The 14,909-nt window shown below is 46.6% G+C and overlaps 1 protein-coding gene across 1 annotated transcript; it reads left to right on the top strand.

The window, feature by feature from the left end:
* Positions 1-1,131: 1,131 nt before the first annotated feature.
* Positions 1,132-13,629, top strand: LOC135824519 (uncharacterized). Its single transcript, XM_065337259.1, has 9 exons — positions 1,132-1,329; positions 4,361-4,661; positions 5,331-5,785; positions 6,391-6,462; positions 7,678-7,725; positions 8,220-8,276; positions 8,884-8,901; positions 10,014-10,121; positions 12,156-13,629. The coding sequence occupies exons 1-9, from the start codon at positions 1,264-1,266 to the stop codon at positions 12,240-12,242; spliced, it is 1,212 nt and encodes a 403-aa protein (XP_065193331.1). The 5' UTR covers positions 1,132-1,263; the 3' UTR covers positions 12,243-13,629.
* The last annotated feature ends 1,280 nt before the right edge of the window (positions 13,630-14,909 follow it).

Raw genomic sequence — 14,909 nt, 5'->3', positions numbered from 1 at the left:
GTCATCTACATTAAATTTTGGTTCGCCATTCATCATTCATCATTCATGTTATTGTTAGTACCGTAATGCATGTAGGTGCTTCTTTTGAACGTTACCGTCGTTACGTAGTAGATTTTTCAACTCACAAACTCGCAGTCACACAGTGATCATACTCCTACAATCTTCGCAGCGGTCTGCAAGCAGTCAGACAAGCCATACAGCATACTGCCCATGGCCGTAGCTTACTGGGCAGTCCAGTCAGTTCTCTCTCGTATACAGACTGCAACCATATTTCCACCACCTGCACCAGGGCAGTAGCACTCTTTCTTGCTATTGAAATGGTTTGTAACGTGTTTTCGTGGATGCAGGGCTTCCTATTTGAGCCGCCGAGCACGCTCATCATTTTCTCGATCAATGCCGTTTACATGATTTGTAGGCTGGCTGCATCAATAATAGGGTGTTCTGCGTGTTTTGCAGCCATACTTGGTAATTTTTTAAATATTTTATTTATGGTAAAGACCTACTTCTTGCGTAGGGATGTCAATTGAATTATTATCCTATCCACGATGGGAATTAATTAACCGTATTGCGTGACCGATCCTTTCAATGTCTTTCCTTTTCCTTTTCCACCTGGACTCCTCCTGGGTTTCCCTTTTCTCTCTAGCTCTCTTCTCTTGTACATGTACTTTGAAGTACATGTACCTTCTTTGCACTACTAGCACTGCTTACATGCCCGTTACATCGACACTGTCCCACTCCATCCGAGTGAGATGACTGAAGTTTGAAGTCACGGAAGTATTTCATACCATCATTGGCATCAATCCCGGCACCATGCCACCACCGTTCATATCATCTCTTCACTTTAGTTTAGTTCAATTCAGTGCATGCATGTCGTTGCCCACGATGATGACGTAGCATTGTGCACACTGATCGACAGTTCTCTTCTATCTGGAGTTCTGGACTGTGTGCGGTGGAGCATCATTAGCACCATTCATGCATGACTGGTTATCAACTACATACAGTACATCCCATGGCTGCTACACTGCTTACCTACCTGCAGTACCGTGTAACCACGGATCGATTTAGACATGTGTGAAGTCACAGGATCTTTGGGCATCAGCAACCGTTTACTCCAAGTCCAAGGAGCGTGGCCCTGACACGGTACCAGGGCAAACAGGAGGAGGCATTTCTTTTCGTACATGTTGTTGTTTTCAGACCTGCGTATCTGTGTCGGAGAGGAAAAGGCTCGACGGAGGTGGCCCGCCAGCAGGCTGCGGAGGAGTCATGAGCGGAAAGATTATCAAGGAGGGTTACTTGGTCAAGTCGCCTCCTCTGGAGCAGTGGTTCGCGGTAAGATAATGCTGCATTGAAAACTGTGCATGCCATTCGAGCAATTCAATGCCAATTGCCTTGGTGAAACCTTCGCGACCAGTTTACGGACTTGGATTTGCACTCTCCTGATCTCTTTGGCAGCGTTCTGCATGCTGGCGATAAGATTGGTATCTCATACTCACACACGTGTGGTTGTTTCGCAACAGGTAGCGCACTACAATGGGAATAGTGCACTAATGATTGTGTCCGTCCTCGTCATGCCTAAGACCTGGAACGCCGAGAGTGTAGAGGAATTTCGATCTGATTCATTTGGGCATGGTGGTGGATGCTCAAATTCCGGCCCCGACCCGTTGCCCGTGGCTCAGACACATCATTGGTTTGTCTGCCGCCTAGGGATTGATGCGAGCGGAAGTCTTCACAAGTCTCTCTCGGTCTCATGCGAGAATCCACGAGTCAATCACAACCTGAATGGCGTGCTTTGCCCGGACGTCGATACTCGATAAAAAAACAAATGGCGACATTCTTGCCTGTTTGGTTCAACGTTGCTGTTTAGCATCGTTGTTGAGTAGCACCGCGCGGTGAGAGCTAACAGGATAGCGAGATCGTGTAAACGTGTACAGCCAGCTACAAGGAGAGGAGATGTAGGGCAGGAAGGAAGCAAGCATGTTTGCTGAGGCATGCATTTGCCTGTTGCACGTCCCTCAGGCTGGAGTACGGCAGGAAGCAGCTGGACCTTGCCGCTACATTCATTTGACATCATTTCGTAAATCGTAATGTCATCACGCATACACATAAGGAAAATGATGGCAGAAAGGGCGGCATCGAATAAAGCACCACGTCCAGGGAGAGGGAGACCGAGAGAGAGAGAGAGAGAGAGAGAGAGAGAGAGAGAGAGAGAGAGAAAGAGAGAGAGAGAGAGAGAGAGAGAGAGAGAGAGAGACGTCCAACTAGAGTCTGTCACATGCCGAAGCAATTATCGGACAACGTTACAATGCTTTGCCATGAAATTTCAAAGATCAAATGGACCTCTTACTCTTCCCCCTCCCCCTATCTCTCTTTCTCTCTCTCCTTCTCTCTCCCTCACTCACACGTTAAAATGCTCTGCAGAAAACGCTCTGCAGAGTTCTGTTCATTGGGCAGTTGGCCGCACATGCAGCTTTCCTTGTACCTATGGTACATGTATGCAAGGCACTAGGTACTGTAGCCAGTGTAAATTTGTTCATGAGTAGGGTGCTACAGGACTTCTGAAAAAAAGAAGTAAAAGTATAGTGCCCCCTCCATCCCAAGGGATCTTACAACGGCCATTACCACTCGTTGTACATGAGTTGAAATGAAATATGAACATTCCGCTAAGAGTCTGCGCACATGGACAAGGGACAACAACTGGCATGGTCGAAATGCCTGCATTGCTAGATGTGCAGCATTCACTTGACTGCACTGCTGGTGTGCTCTTGGCAACACACACCAGTTGTTGCATGCTGGGTGACCATTGTCATGGCGTTCAGTCTCAGCATGTTGCAGCCTCATTCTATGGCCAGGCGGCATGTCACTGAAACCTATCACTTGAGAAAGTATTTCAAGTATACATTCATATTATCTCTCTTTTCCGATCAGCCTGGGACCAGGCACTGCCCATAACTTGGAAATGTTGTTTGTTGCACGAGCACGTCTGTGTGGGTGTGGGTGCAAACGTGAGTGCAGGTACATGTATATGCGTGGCTCCCATTACTTTCCTTTGCATAATTCTACTTGAACATGACCCGATGCCCTGTTTCATACTAGACTAATTTTTGCATGATGATCCCGCAAGCATAATACTCTGAGTTTCAATGAAAAATAAATAAACAATATCTTCTATAGAAAAGAAAAGGACCAAGGAACTACAAGTTACGCTATAATGTCCACTAACACCACCTGTTACTAAACAATCAGCTCGTGCGATAACATTGCACGACACTGACCAACGGTACTGACGTTCTAAAAGTTTACTAAAACTGATTGATTGTTTAGTAACTGATGGTGTAAGTGGACATTATAGTGTAACTTGTAGTTCCTTGGTCCTTTTCTTTTCTATAAATTAATCCTTGGCTCTCTACCCGACAATATCTTCCGTTCTACTCTACCTATCACTGATAAGGAAGCTCTGCCCTCTCGGGCATTGAGCACTCTGTGTGCAGAGCTTCCGTTCTACCTATAACTGATAAGGAAGCTCTGCCCTCTCGGGCATTGAGCACTCTGTGTGCAGAGAGGACTTACTCTACTTTGTAACTCTGAATCACGGACATTTTGATGGGGAAGGGCCAGAGATCTGGGATATGACGTCACTATTTCAACGAAAATTGGCATAAGAGTACATGTAGTAGTATTTGCAGTAAAACACACCGATAGAGTGCCCTGGTTAAACACACCGATAGAGTGCCCTGGTTAAACACACCGATAGAGTGCCCTGGTTAAACACACCGATAGAGTGCCCTGGTTAAACACACCGATAGAGTGCCCTGGTTAAACACACCGATAGAGTGCCCTGGTTAAACACACCGATAGAGTGCCCTGGTTAAACACACCGATAGAGTGCCCTGGTTAAACACACCGATAGAGTGCCCTGGTTAAACACACCGATAGAGTGCCCTGGTTAAACACACCGATAGAGTGCCCTGGTTAAACACACCGATAGAGTGCCCTGGTTAAACACACCGATAGAGTGCCCTGGTTAAACACACCGATAGAGTGCCCTGGTTAAACACACCGATAGAGTGCCCTGGTTTGAGTCCTGGCGGTGACAGTCGATTTTCCTTCAGACTTTTACCATTCGCATCTTTCCCTCAAACCAATGAATGGATAGAGTGGCGGTAGTTATTTTGTTCCCTGTTCGACCCTCTTTGAAGGTGTACATTGTGCTGTTGAGGCAACGAATTAAAATAAATGAAAAAAAGAAAGAAAACCAAGACCGAGGTTCTAGGTCCGGATAAGTGTTATATTTATGTAATGCCTTTTTCTGTTGCTTGATACATACTCATATGCTCCATTCATGTGTTGCCTATTTCTACAGTCCTGGAAGAAGCGGTACTTTCGATTGTTTGAATCTGGTCGCCTTGACTACTACTCCAGTGAACAAGATGACTGGCAGGCTTCGCGAGGCATCATCAACTTGCTGGATTGCGATAGCATTGAGGCTGTGGAGAACTTCCCTGGTCGTTCCTACTGTATTCGAGTGTTAACACCGCAGCGCCTTTTCATCCTACAGTGTCCATCATACAATGATCTCAAGCAGTGGTGTGAGAAGATCAGATCGACGCGCGATAATGCCCTTGGACAGACATCTCTTGTCATTACTGAGCCGGTGAAAGAAGGTATGTCTCTCTTACTCTGCCAAATGCTGCACTCTGCTGTGTTTGTGCGTGCATGCATGCATGCTTGCATGTCTGCATGAATGTAAGGCATGTATGTGTGAGTGTGTGTAGGATATTGGGCAATGTGGCCGAAGAGCTGAACACAGTCACTGCATGCTGTGCGCGCGCAGATTACAACGGAAGGTGTGACAGGCACAATTGGAACTGTGATCAGCATTTTCTTGTTTGTTACCTCATTGCATGTTACGGCCTGTCTTTCACAAAATCAGTGGCTCTGTTGCTGGAGGGCATGATTCTGAATTTCTGAGTGTGTGGAAGTTTGCCCCCCCCCCATGATATGCGCATGTAGTATACACAATGGAAGCGGCTTGGTCCCAACCAAGGAAACACATCCATTGCTGCTCAGAGTCTCTTGAATCAAGCAATCACACAGACATACGAAATAAAGTGATATAGACCCTGGCTAGCGCCAAGACACTACTAAAGTAACGTCTTTTGCATAGCTTAGAGGTTACATAATAACATAGAATACTCATGGTATGCACATGGTATGCACATCTGCCACTCGAAGTGTGCTAAGATTTCTAGTGTAGAATTACCATGCACCATGCACCATGCACCATGTGCCGGCTTATGCAGTGCAATGATAATCCCTTATTGTGCTTTCAGAGCCGAAGCCAGCTGATGACCGGCGGTATGTTAACGTTAAGAACAGGGAAACGAAGAAAAAAGAGCAACTCACTCCGCCACCCCGGCCTGACAAGTCGTCAGTATCATATAGTCCCCACTTACCGTCTCGAACAACTTCTGTAGCGTACGTGCCTGGTCAAGATGTTGGTGCTTCAAAGTCGTCTGATTCTCGCACAGTGACACGACAGGCAACATTCACCGGAACAACTGCGTGGCAGACAAGGCAACAGGACACGACCAATCTCGACCGAACCATTCGTCATTCTAACTCTGTTGAGGACATGCCAGTGTCAGGGAATGCACAAACCCTTCCCAATGGTTACCGCAACGGGGGTATACATAACGGTGGCGCCAATGACATCAGGGCCGATCCTGACGCTGATAGATATGGATACATACCAATGGCAAGACCTGATGAAGGGATCGATGACGAGGTACGTGTTTTCAAACTCTTGCTATCACACTGTGTGCTGGCCCGTAGCAGCTGTCGCTGTGCTTCGCTCAAATGGAATACAAGTAACCTTATAGCTCAGACAGGGTCTGGTTTGGTTCAGTTTGCATTGCCTTATGGTCAGTTATGGATGTTGACAGTGTGAAGATGATGTAGGTCAGCAATATGCTTAGAAAGTGTTCAGCTACCTTGTGGATCATTGTCTGTTTTTCCTTCTACGGAATGCACTCTCTGCAAAGGGCACTGAAGTCAGTGAAGAGGCCGATGATGGCCCGTCAGTGTATATCAAGCAGCTACCAACTCCAAGGTCTACACACAGCCTCGGCTTATTTGCGCTGTGCTTAATGAAATGTGCACCTGGTGACTCTTGACCTCGTACCGATTGTATTTTGTAAAACGATTGATGTGGTGTCCGTTGCACACGTCTCGTGTGTCCTTTACACTATACAGCAATCTGGAGTTCACGATCAATTCTAATAGAACAGTACTGTAGCATTTAAGTTTGTCATGCGTCGTCATTATGATGTCATGCGTCGTCATTATGATGTCATGCGTCGTCATTATGATTGTGATATGTGTTAACTCCAGTATGAGCCCATGAAGGAGGAAGACGTATGGCAGGTGGCTGCTAAGAATGGCAAAGTGAGACCTAAACCAAAGGTAGGCTCCCATATCCGGCATTCGGTCTGGACAACGCTAGCTGATTGTTGGTGGTGGTAGTCTTCTTTCTCCCTGCCTATTTTCAAACAACTGATGAATCTCAGTGTTAGGGATAATTCTATACAGTGTGTATCTCCTATAGGGTTGGTGGCTATACAGAGTAGTAATCAGGTCGGCTAAGGCGATCAATTTGCGATCAATTTGCCATACCTTGGCCTTAGTAAAGAAGAGATTGGTGCGACTTCGGCGATAATTGGGGAATTGTGTGTTGCTCCCTACGTGGGAGCTTGTGCTATTCCTGCCGACTTGAATTATCATTTGACAAACTCACGACTGCCATCCAGAGCGCACGAGAAGTCCATCGAACCTTCCACTTGGCTAACCTGCAAGAAAGCATCACTCCCTGCTCAGTACACAGTGTTTCGGGCAATTCACCCCTCATCAGTTGAGCTTGAGTAGGCTGAGGAAGATTGTGCCTGAAAAGCACCACTTCTATAGTGCTCTCCAGGCAAAACATCACCAGGGATACAAACTTACAGAGATGCTCCGTTTCCAGCGCGACAAACACGTAGTGAACACCAGATAGCAGCGTGCGTCAGGGTCGCTCATGGAGGTGCTCAACAGCTCTGGATGGCAGTCATGAGTCCGTCAAGTGAGAATTCAAAGTCGGCGGGAATAGCGCAAGCTCCCACGTAGGGAGCGACACACAATTGGACTTAGTATTTGCAGGTATCTCATATCTCATATACAGAGGTCCCTTTATAACCCGGCACCATTTGTGCTATTGAAGTTCTGCTATAAAGTATAACAAATCTATACGCAATGCAGTCCACTTGTATGAGTATATTGATCAAAAGTGTTTGGTTGCTTGTCAGTAAACGACTTGTCAGTGTAAAATAGGGCGAGGAGTATAGTATTTTCCCGGCTAGGAGTCAACCTTTTTAAAATGACCAAAGAACTGACCGTAAAATGGGTAGTCGACGTACAGCCGGGGTGCAGTGGCAGGGAAATACAGGAAAGGTCGGCTTTAACTGGGGTCAACTTATAACTGTTAAAATATGATGAGTGTCACAATAATTCCATCACTGGTGGTGATGGAAGAAACATTCTCGCTCAATTGAAATTGTTACTTGAAGTCAAGGACTCTTTGAAATGTGCCCTGACCACATCACTCATTGCCCTTGTTCTTCCCTATTGTTGCTGTCAATTGTCCAGGCATCACCCAAGCCAAACAGACAAAGTGTAGCCAGCTCTTCATTTGATGTAATGATACAGACAATGACTATGATAATTATGTCACTAGTATTATAGTGCATATTTACTACATAGCAAAGGGTTTGCTCCGCCACACTGGAGCTCGCTACGACTATTTCGTAATTACTACGTAGCTTACTGATAAGCTTACTGATATCTAGATAGTATGTTGAATGACAGTCATTGGTGTTAACCCTTTATGTACGGAAAACTGTACACAGACTGAATTTGATCTCGACTCACCTCAAATTCCATAATTCTGCGCTTGTTAGTTATGAAGAGTGATTGTGCTGGGCCAGACTGAAGCTGAACAGAGCAGTCGTGGTCCTTATAATGATTGAATCAGATAGTTGAGTTTGTCTCAAATGCCTTGCCTCGCACGGACCTTCACGTGTGCGTGTGCCGTGTGCGTGCGCACGTTTGTGTGTGTGTGTGTGTGTGTGTGTGTGTGTGTGTGTGTGTGTGTGTGCGTGCGCGTATGTGTGTGTTTTCTTAATCTTCAGCACTCTCCAAAGTCGAACAGGCCCAGTACGTCGTCGAGCTCCTCTTCACAGTTTGAGGTATGTCCCGGTATGTGCATGGGTGAACACGTGCATGCAAAATATGAGCGTATGTGTGTTTGTGTTTGTGTGTGTGTGTGTCTGTGTGTGTGTGTGTGTGTTTGTGAGTGTGTGTACGTGCGCGTGTGTGTGAAAACCCAGCCCCTGTTTCACCTGGACGTAATAGTACCTGGACCAATGTGCTTGCTCTGTTCTTCATGCGGTGCAAAGTCAGGGGCTGAATTTCTTTTGCGGTTCTTAATCTGATGTATTTAGAAGTACAGTTGAACATCGATTATCCGCACATCGACTATCCGACCATTCGATTATCCGTAACAGTTTTTTTGGGCGCACGTGCCGTAGAGTACGCACTGTGCATGTAGTGAGCCATTCAAAAAATACGAAAATTTTGAAAAGTAAAAAGGTCGTACATGTACATGTACGCTCGTACATGTTTCTTATCCGGAACATTTGCCTTATCTGAACACCGCCTAACAGTTGTCTGCCCAGAGGTGGTTGGATAATCGATGTTCAACTGTACTTAGAATGAACATGACCGGTATTGTGGTAAAGCAATGCTTGACACTCGTTTGCTTGTTTCTGTATCTTGTTAATGCTTGACACACAGATACCAGAGGAATACGAGGTAAATCACACTGAATTGCACACTGAATTGCATGTATGCTGTACACCGTGTATCTAAAATACCTGTTGTACACACCACTACAGTGATACCTGTGTCTGCCAGACCCTGTGAAAAGCATAGAACTGCAGGATGTCATGACCGGAACAAATGTTCATTCGTCTACTCAGTGGCGTGCAGCCCGGTGAATGAAAATCCACAGAAACAAACGGAATCCGGTCAAGCGCGGAATGCTTTAATTAAGGACTGTTTGGACCAAGTTTAGCTTTTACTTGGAACAAACAAATTTAATTCCGTCCCTACAACACGCGCTCTGACCATTATTCTGCTTGTTGCTTTCTGGTAAGATGTATCCATTTGCCGTTTCAAGCAGCTTTCGAGTTTTCTTGCAATCTTGCCTTCCATTAATTTTGAATCCCCAGCTTTCAGTGGCGAGCATTGAACAAAAGTTCAAATATGCAAAGCAAGACGGCCCTTAGTGCAAGGTGGGTTGTGATTTCGTCGACTGTCGCTTTCCACCCTCCGTCATCTTGCCTCCATCTTGTATCATGTTCAATCAGCTCCTCGCTGGTTCATCTAGGTTTCCATCATCTTCCAACGCTTTGCCACTAGCTGCTGGTTTCTCTTCTTTTGTACAGCAAAGAGCTGAATGCCCTTAGCATTACCAAGAGGGTGCGCAGAAAGATTGAATGAAAATAAGTACTAAACTCAAGAGCGCATGCCCGAGAAGTAAAAAAAAGTAAATTATCGTGCCGTTCCCAAAGGGAACTCACGACAGCCGCTAACACCTTGTAAACTCTAGCAGCAGATGCTGTGCCTAACGGTGGGGATGAGGGGATAAGTCTCACAATCACTGGCACAAGTGCCGAGAAACCCCACCTTGGACCACACTGACGTACAATCGTACACTTGTGTCCGCCCTGAAGCTCATTATTACTTTTCTCCATCAATGTTCCAAGAGTTCCGTGACCCAGTCACTTACTACGACTCAGACATGTACGTATCCTGTGCACATTTCCAACACACTGAGAGAGTTCACGTCCGCACTATGTGCCGTCTACATGTGTTTGAGCACTGTATTGTGTGCTCCCGTGTCTCTACCACATGCATGGCAGGACTGCTGGGCATCGCATCCAAGCTCCATTCCAGCTCACTCACCCATGACACCAAGCAGCGTGGTTCCGGGACCACCGCAGCCACCACACAGAGCACAGGGAAGAACGGTAGGTTTCATGTATTAATGTTACACTATACAACTGCTAGTGTGTGACTGGTAACAAAGAAGCTGTGACGACGGTGTGGCTGACTGATATCAGGGCACTTAGCTGGAAGTAGACCTCATGTTTGATTTGTATTGTGCATAGCCAAAGGTTTCCTCACACCTCTGTAAAAGACAAGTTAGACAACCCATTAAAAGACAAATGGACCAAGAAACTACACTTTACGCTATAATGTCCACTAACACCACCAGTTACTAAACAATCAGCTCATGCGATAACATTACACGACACCTTGCGACGGCACTGATGTTCTACAACTAACTTCTTTCTTGGTCCATTTTTCTTTACCATAAATTTATCCTTGGCTCTCCATCCAAGTCCATTAAAAGGCAATTTTTCCATCAGACCCCCTACCCCTACGCAAGACAACAGACCCCCTACGCAAGACATCAGACCCCCTACGCAAGACATCAGACCCCCTACGCAAGACATCAGACCCCCTACGCAAGACAACAGACCCCCTACCCAAGACATCAGACCCCCTACGCAAGACAACAGACCCCCTACGCAAGACAACAGACCCCCTACGTAAGACATCAGACCCCCTACGCAAGACAACAGACCCCCTACGCAAGACAACAGACCCCCTACGCAAGACAACAGACCCCCTATGCAAGACAACAGACCCCCTACGCAAGACAACAGACCCCCTACGCAAGACATCAGACCCCCTACGCAAGACAACAGACCCCCTACGCAAGACAACAGACCCCCTACGCAAGACATCAGACCCCCTACGCAAGACAACAGACCCCCTACGCAAGACAACAGACCCCCTACGCAAGACAACAGACCCCCTATGCAAGACAACAGACCCCCTACGCAAGACAACAGACCCCCTACGCAAGACATCAGACCCCCTACGCAAGACAACAGACCCCCTACGCAAGACAACAGACCCCCTACGCAAGACATCAGACCCCCTACGCAAGACAACAGACCCCCTACGCAAGACAACAGACCCCCTACGCAAGACATCAGACCCCCTACGCAAGACATCAGACCCCTACGCAAGACAACAGACCCCCTACGCAAGACAACAGACCCCCTACGCAAGACAACAGACCCCCTATGCAAGACAACAGACCCCCTACGCAAGACAACAGACCCCCTACGCAAGACAACAGACCCCCTACGCAAGACATCAGACCCCCTACGCAAGACAACAGACCCCCTACGCAAGACAACAGACCCCCTACGCAAGACATCAGACCCCCTACGCAAGACAACAGACCCCCTACGCAAGACAACAGACCCCCTACGCAAGACATCAGACCCCCTATGCAAGACAACAGACCCCTACGCAAGACAACAGACCCCCTACGCAAGACAACAGACCCCCTACGCAAGACATCAGACCCCCTACGCAAGACAACAGACCCCCTACGCAAGACAACAGACCCCCTACGCAAGACATCAGACCCCCTACGCAAGACAACAGACCCCCTACGCAAGACAACAGACCCCCTACGCAAGACATCAGACCCCCCTACGCAAGACATCAGACCCCCTACGCAAGACAACAGACCCCCTACACAAGACAACAGACCCCCTACGCAAGACATCAGACCCCCTACGCAAGACAACATGAAACATCGATCGAGTCAGCTAGAAATCGTATATTCAAACTTTATGCGAAGTTGTGGGTAGCGAACATTGAACCATCCGAGCAAATTCATAGTCTGCGGCCATTTGAATATTTTTTTATCCGGATTTGCATGTACGACTGTTAAACTTCATCGGGGGAGTTTTGGATCGTTGTCTACTGATGATGTTTGTCTTGGTCGTACCAACCAGGGTAGTCCTGTGTGTGGGAAACAACTGAAGCCAGACATATCATATCACTTAGTTCGGGCAATCTGTGACCGAACGCAACCAAAACTGTACAGACTACACTGTTGCTCTTGCACGACAACTCACAACTCTGGATTATTATCTCTGTGCACGACAACTCTGGATTATTATCTCTGTGCACAGCAAAGAAGATCCGTGCCAGCAGCACCGGCAACCCAAGTACCACGGGTAAAGCCCCGTGGTGTGTCAGTCAAGCAGCATGTCATTTGATCATAGACCAGTGTACTCGTTGCAGATCAGTAGATACATGTAAGTGGCCCAGTGATTGAAGCCCTGGTAGTGGCCATTAACCAACAGCTGCTTCACTCATTTGTTAGTCTGGGTTCTTGACGAGACGTGCAACTATGCTTGGTCTATGCATAAAGAACAGTATTGCCGGCTTTCCCCCTCTTCCCTCTCCCCTGACCAACATCTCAATGCGTACTAAGTTATACATTTCTACTGGCTGGCTGGTGAATTGCAGAAATGCAGCAGTTCATCTGCTAACACTAGCCGTGATCTGTGTGACCTGGCATCATTCTAAACCATAATGTTGATACTCTGATATAGCCAGCTATATTCCTCTGCAGATGATCGTAACATTCATTGTTGAGACCTAAGTAACAATTTCATTCCATTATTCTTTGCCCCATCCTCCTTTACATGTACATTCCAAATCAAACATCCACAAGCACACACACACACACACACACATACACACACACACACACACACACACACACACACATGCACACATGTACCTGTAAATATGTACACGTACCCCCCCCCCCCACACACACACACATACACACACATACAATACATACACATGTAGTTGCGTGCCTTTGTCCTATTGTGTACTAGAAAGGTCACATGTTTTCTCCGAAGAGAGAGAGAGAGAGAGAGAGAGAGAGAGAGAGAGAGAGAGAGAGAGAAAGAGAGAGAGAGAGAACTGTCTTACGATGACAGCAGTAGTGGTGATGTTTCACGTTGCTTGGTCTACACACATACACATACGTACACATACATACACACAATCGCACATGCGCGCGCACACACACACACGCACACACACACACACACACACACACACACATGAACATGAACACACACAAACACATACAATGCAGCCATGTACTTACAGACACACATGTACACACAAACACACACACACACTACCATGTACTGTTTTTGCAACCTTGCTGCTATTGCTGGCACATGTTGTGCAGAATTTGGTAGTGGGTGCCAAGAGGTGCACAACCATACTGTGATGATCTCAGCATCTTGCCATTGTTATACCCTTTTCTACCCGGAACACATGCACATTCGGATGATCCTCTTTTTAAAAGCATTGTCTGCAGGCCAGCAATCTCCACTTCTTGAGCAGTAATTTTCAGTTCATGCATAACAATAATAGCTAACCCCATTAAGTTAAAGACCTCAGTCTTTTCTCCCTCTTGGAGTGAGAAGTATAATTTGAAGATAGCAGTATCTCCCTGCATATCTAGTCTATTTTCGACTTTGGTTTTGCATGCAAAGTTTTAATTTCGCTATTATGACCGCAACAGCTCGCCGAAACGACGTATACAATTTGCATTTTGATGAAACTGATCTCTTATTCCTCTTGTTGCCTTTGTGTGAACGTGAAGACCCGCATCCGGTCGTCCTATTTTTCAAATCGGTTCACCAGTCAGCGGTCACAGGGCACGAGTAGAGGAGTTTAGCTTGTGCTGGCTCAGGTAGCCTACTGTCTTTAGTCCAGTTGAAAGAGCAAGAACATATTTTTTTGTTGCTCGCTGTCATTTTTTGGCAGCACTGTATTTGAATGTGAGCAGACCGTGCGCAACTTGTCGTATCATGGAAAGACGTGAAAGTGTGCAGAATTTTGCTCCAAGTCCAAAAATCACGTTTTTTAGCCATGTATTGGGCTGCACGGCTTTTGCCAGCACCCTCGTGACGTTGCAGATATGTGGCTTGATTATTGTAGTTGACTTTGATTTAGTGACTTTGGCAAGTTTGAGTCGTGTCAATAGGCCTTTCCCAAATCGGCCTTTTATTTTGGCCTATTCGGCTTTTTGATCGGCTGAAAAAATCGCCAGAATCGGCTGAAATTTTTTGTTGTAAAAGGTGGAACTTGATTCGGCTCTAAAGTCGCAGCCACCTTTCCCAGATAATGGCTACAGAAATTGTATTTGCATGCTATTGAGGCGCTAAAACATCAATTATTGGCGAATTCAGTGCGAAAATTGCGTATTCGGCTCAAAGATTGGTGATTTCTTCAAAACCACTATTTTCGGCCAATGTTTCGGCCGGCCGATTTGGGAAATGCCCACGGGCCGTGACGCAGGCGCGCACGAGCGGTCATGCCCAGTTGCCCACGACCCTGCAAAACATGTATATTCGGCGATTTCTTGGTAAAATCTCAGAATTCGGCCAAAAGATCGGCGATTTTCTGAAAAGGCTACTTTTCGGCGAATATTTCGGCCGGCCGATTTGGGAAAGGCCTACGTGTCAAGAAGTCAGGTAGGATTCAGTACTAGGCAGTAGTGAAATGTGAGTGGTAGTCTTTGCCGATTTTTGAGGGTATCCTGTATTTGGTTTGCAGCTCTGTGGAAATGGCTTGCTGTGGAGGTCCCAGCATGCTAGCACTGGATGTTGTATTAAAGGTACGACCTCGTAGCACGCCGTAAACCTAAAAAAATTCAAAAATTGACTTGGGTCTGTGGGAGTCCGCGAGAGAACGCCCACTCGTGCCGCTGTGACAGATTCCAGGGCCATGTTGAGGGGCTCTATCCCACCACCCATGGGCCATGGCTGCTTCTGGACTTTTTTTAGGGTTGAATCCCGCGCACGGACAGAATGGGCAAAAAAATGTGAAAAAATTGTAAATGCATTTTT

The sequence above is a fragment of the Sycon ciliatum genome, chromosome 1, assembly GCF_964019385.1.
Source record: "Sycon ciliatum chromosome 1, ocSycCili1.1, whole genome shotgun sequence".
NCBI lineage: Eukaryota > Metazoa > Porifera > Calcarea > Leucosolenida > Sycettidae > Sycon > Sycon ciliatum.
This window is presented reverse-complemented; position numbering and strand designations above follow the sequence as displayed.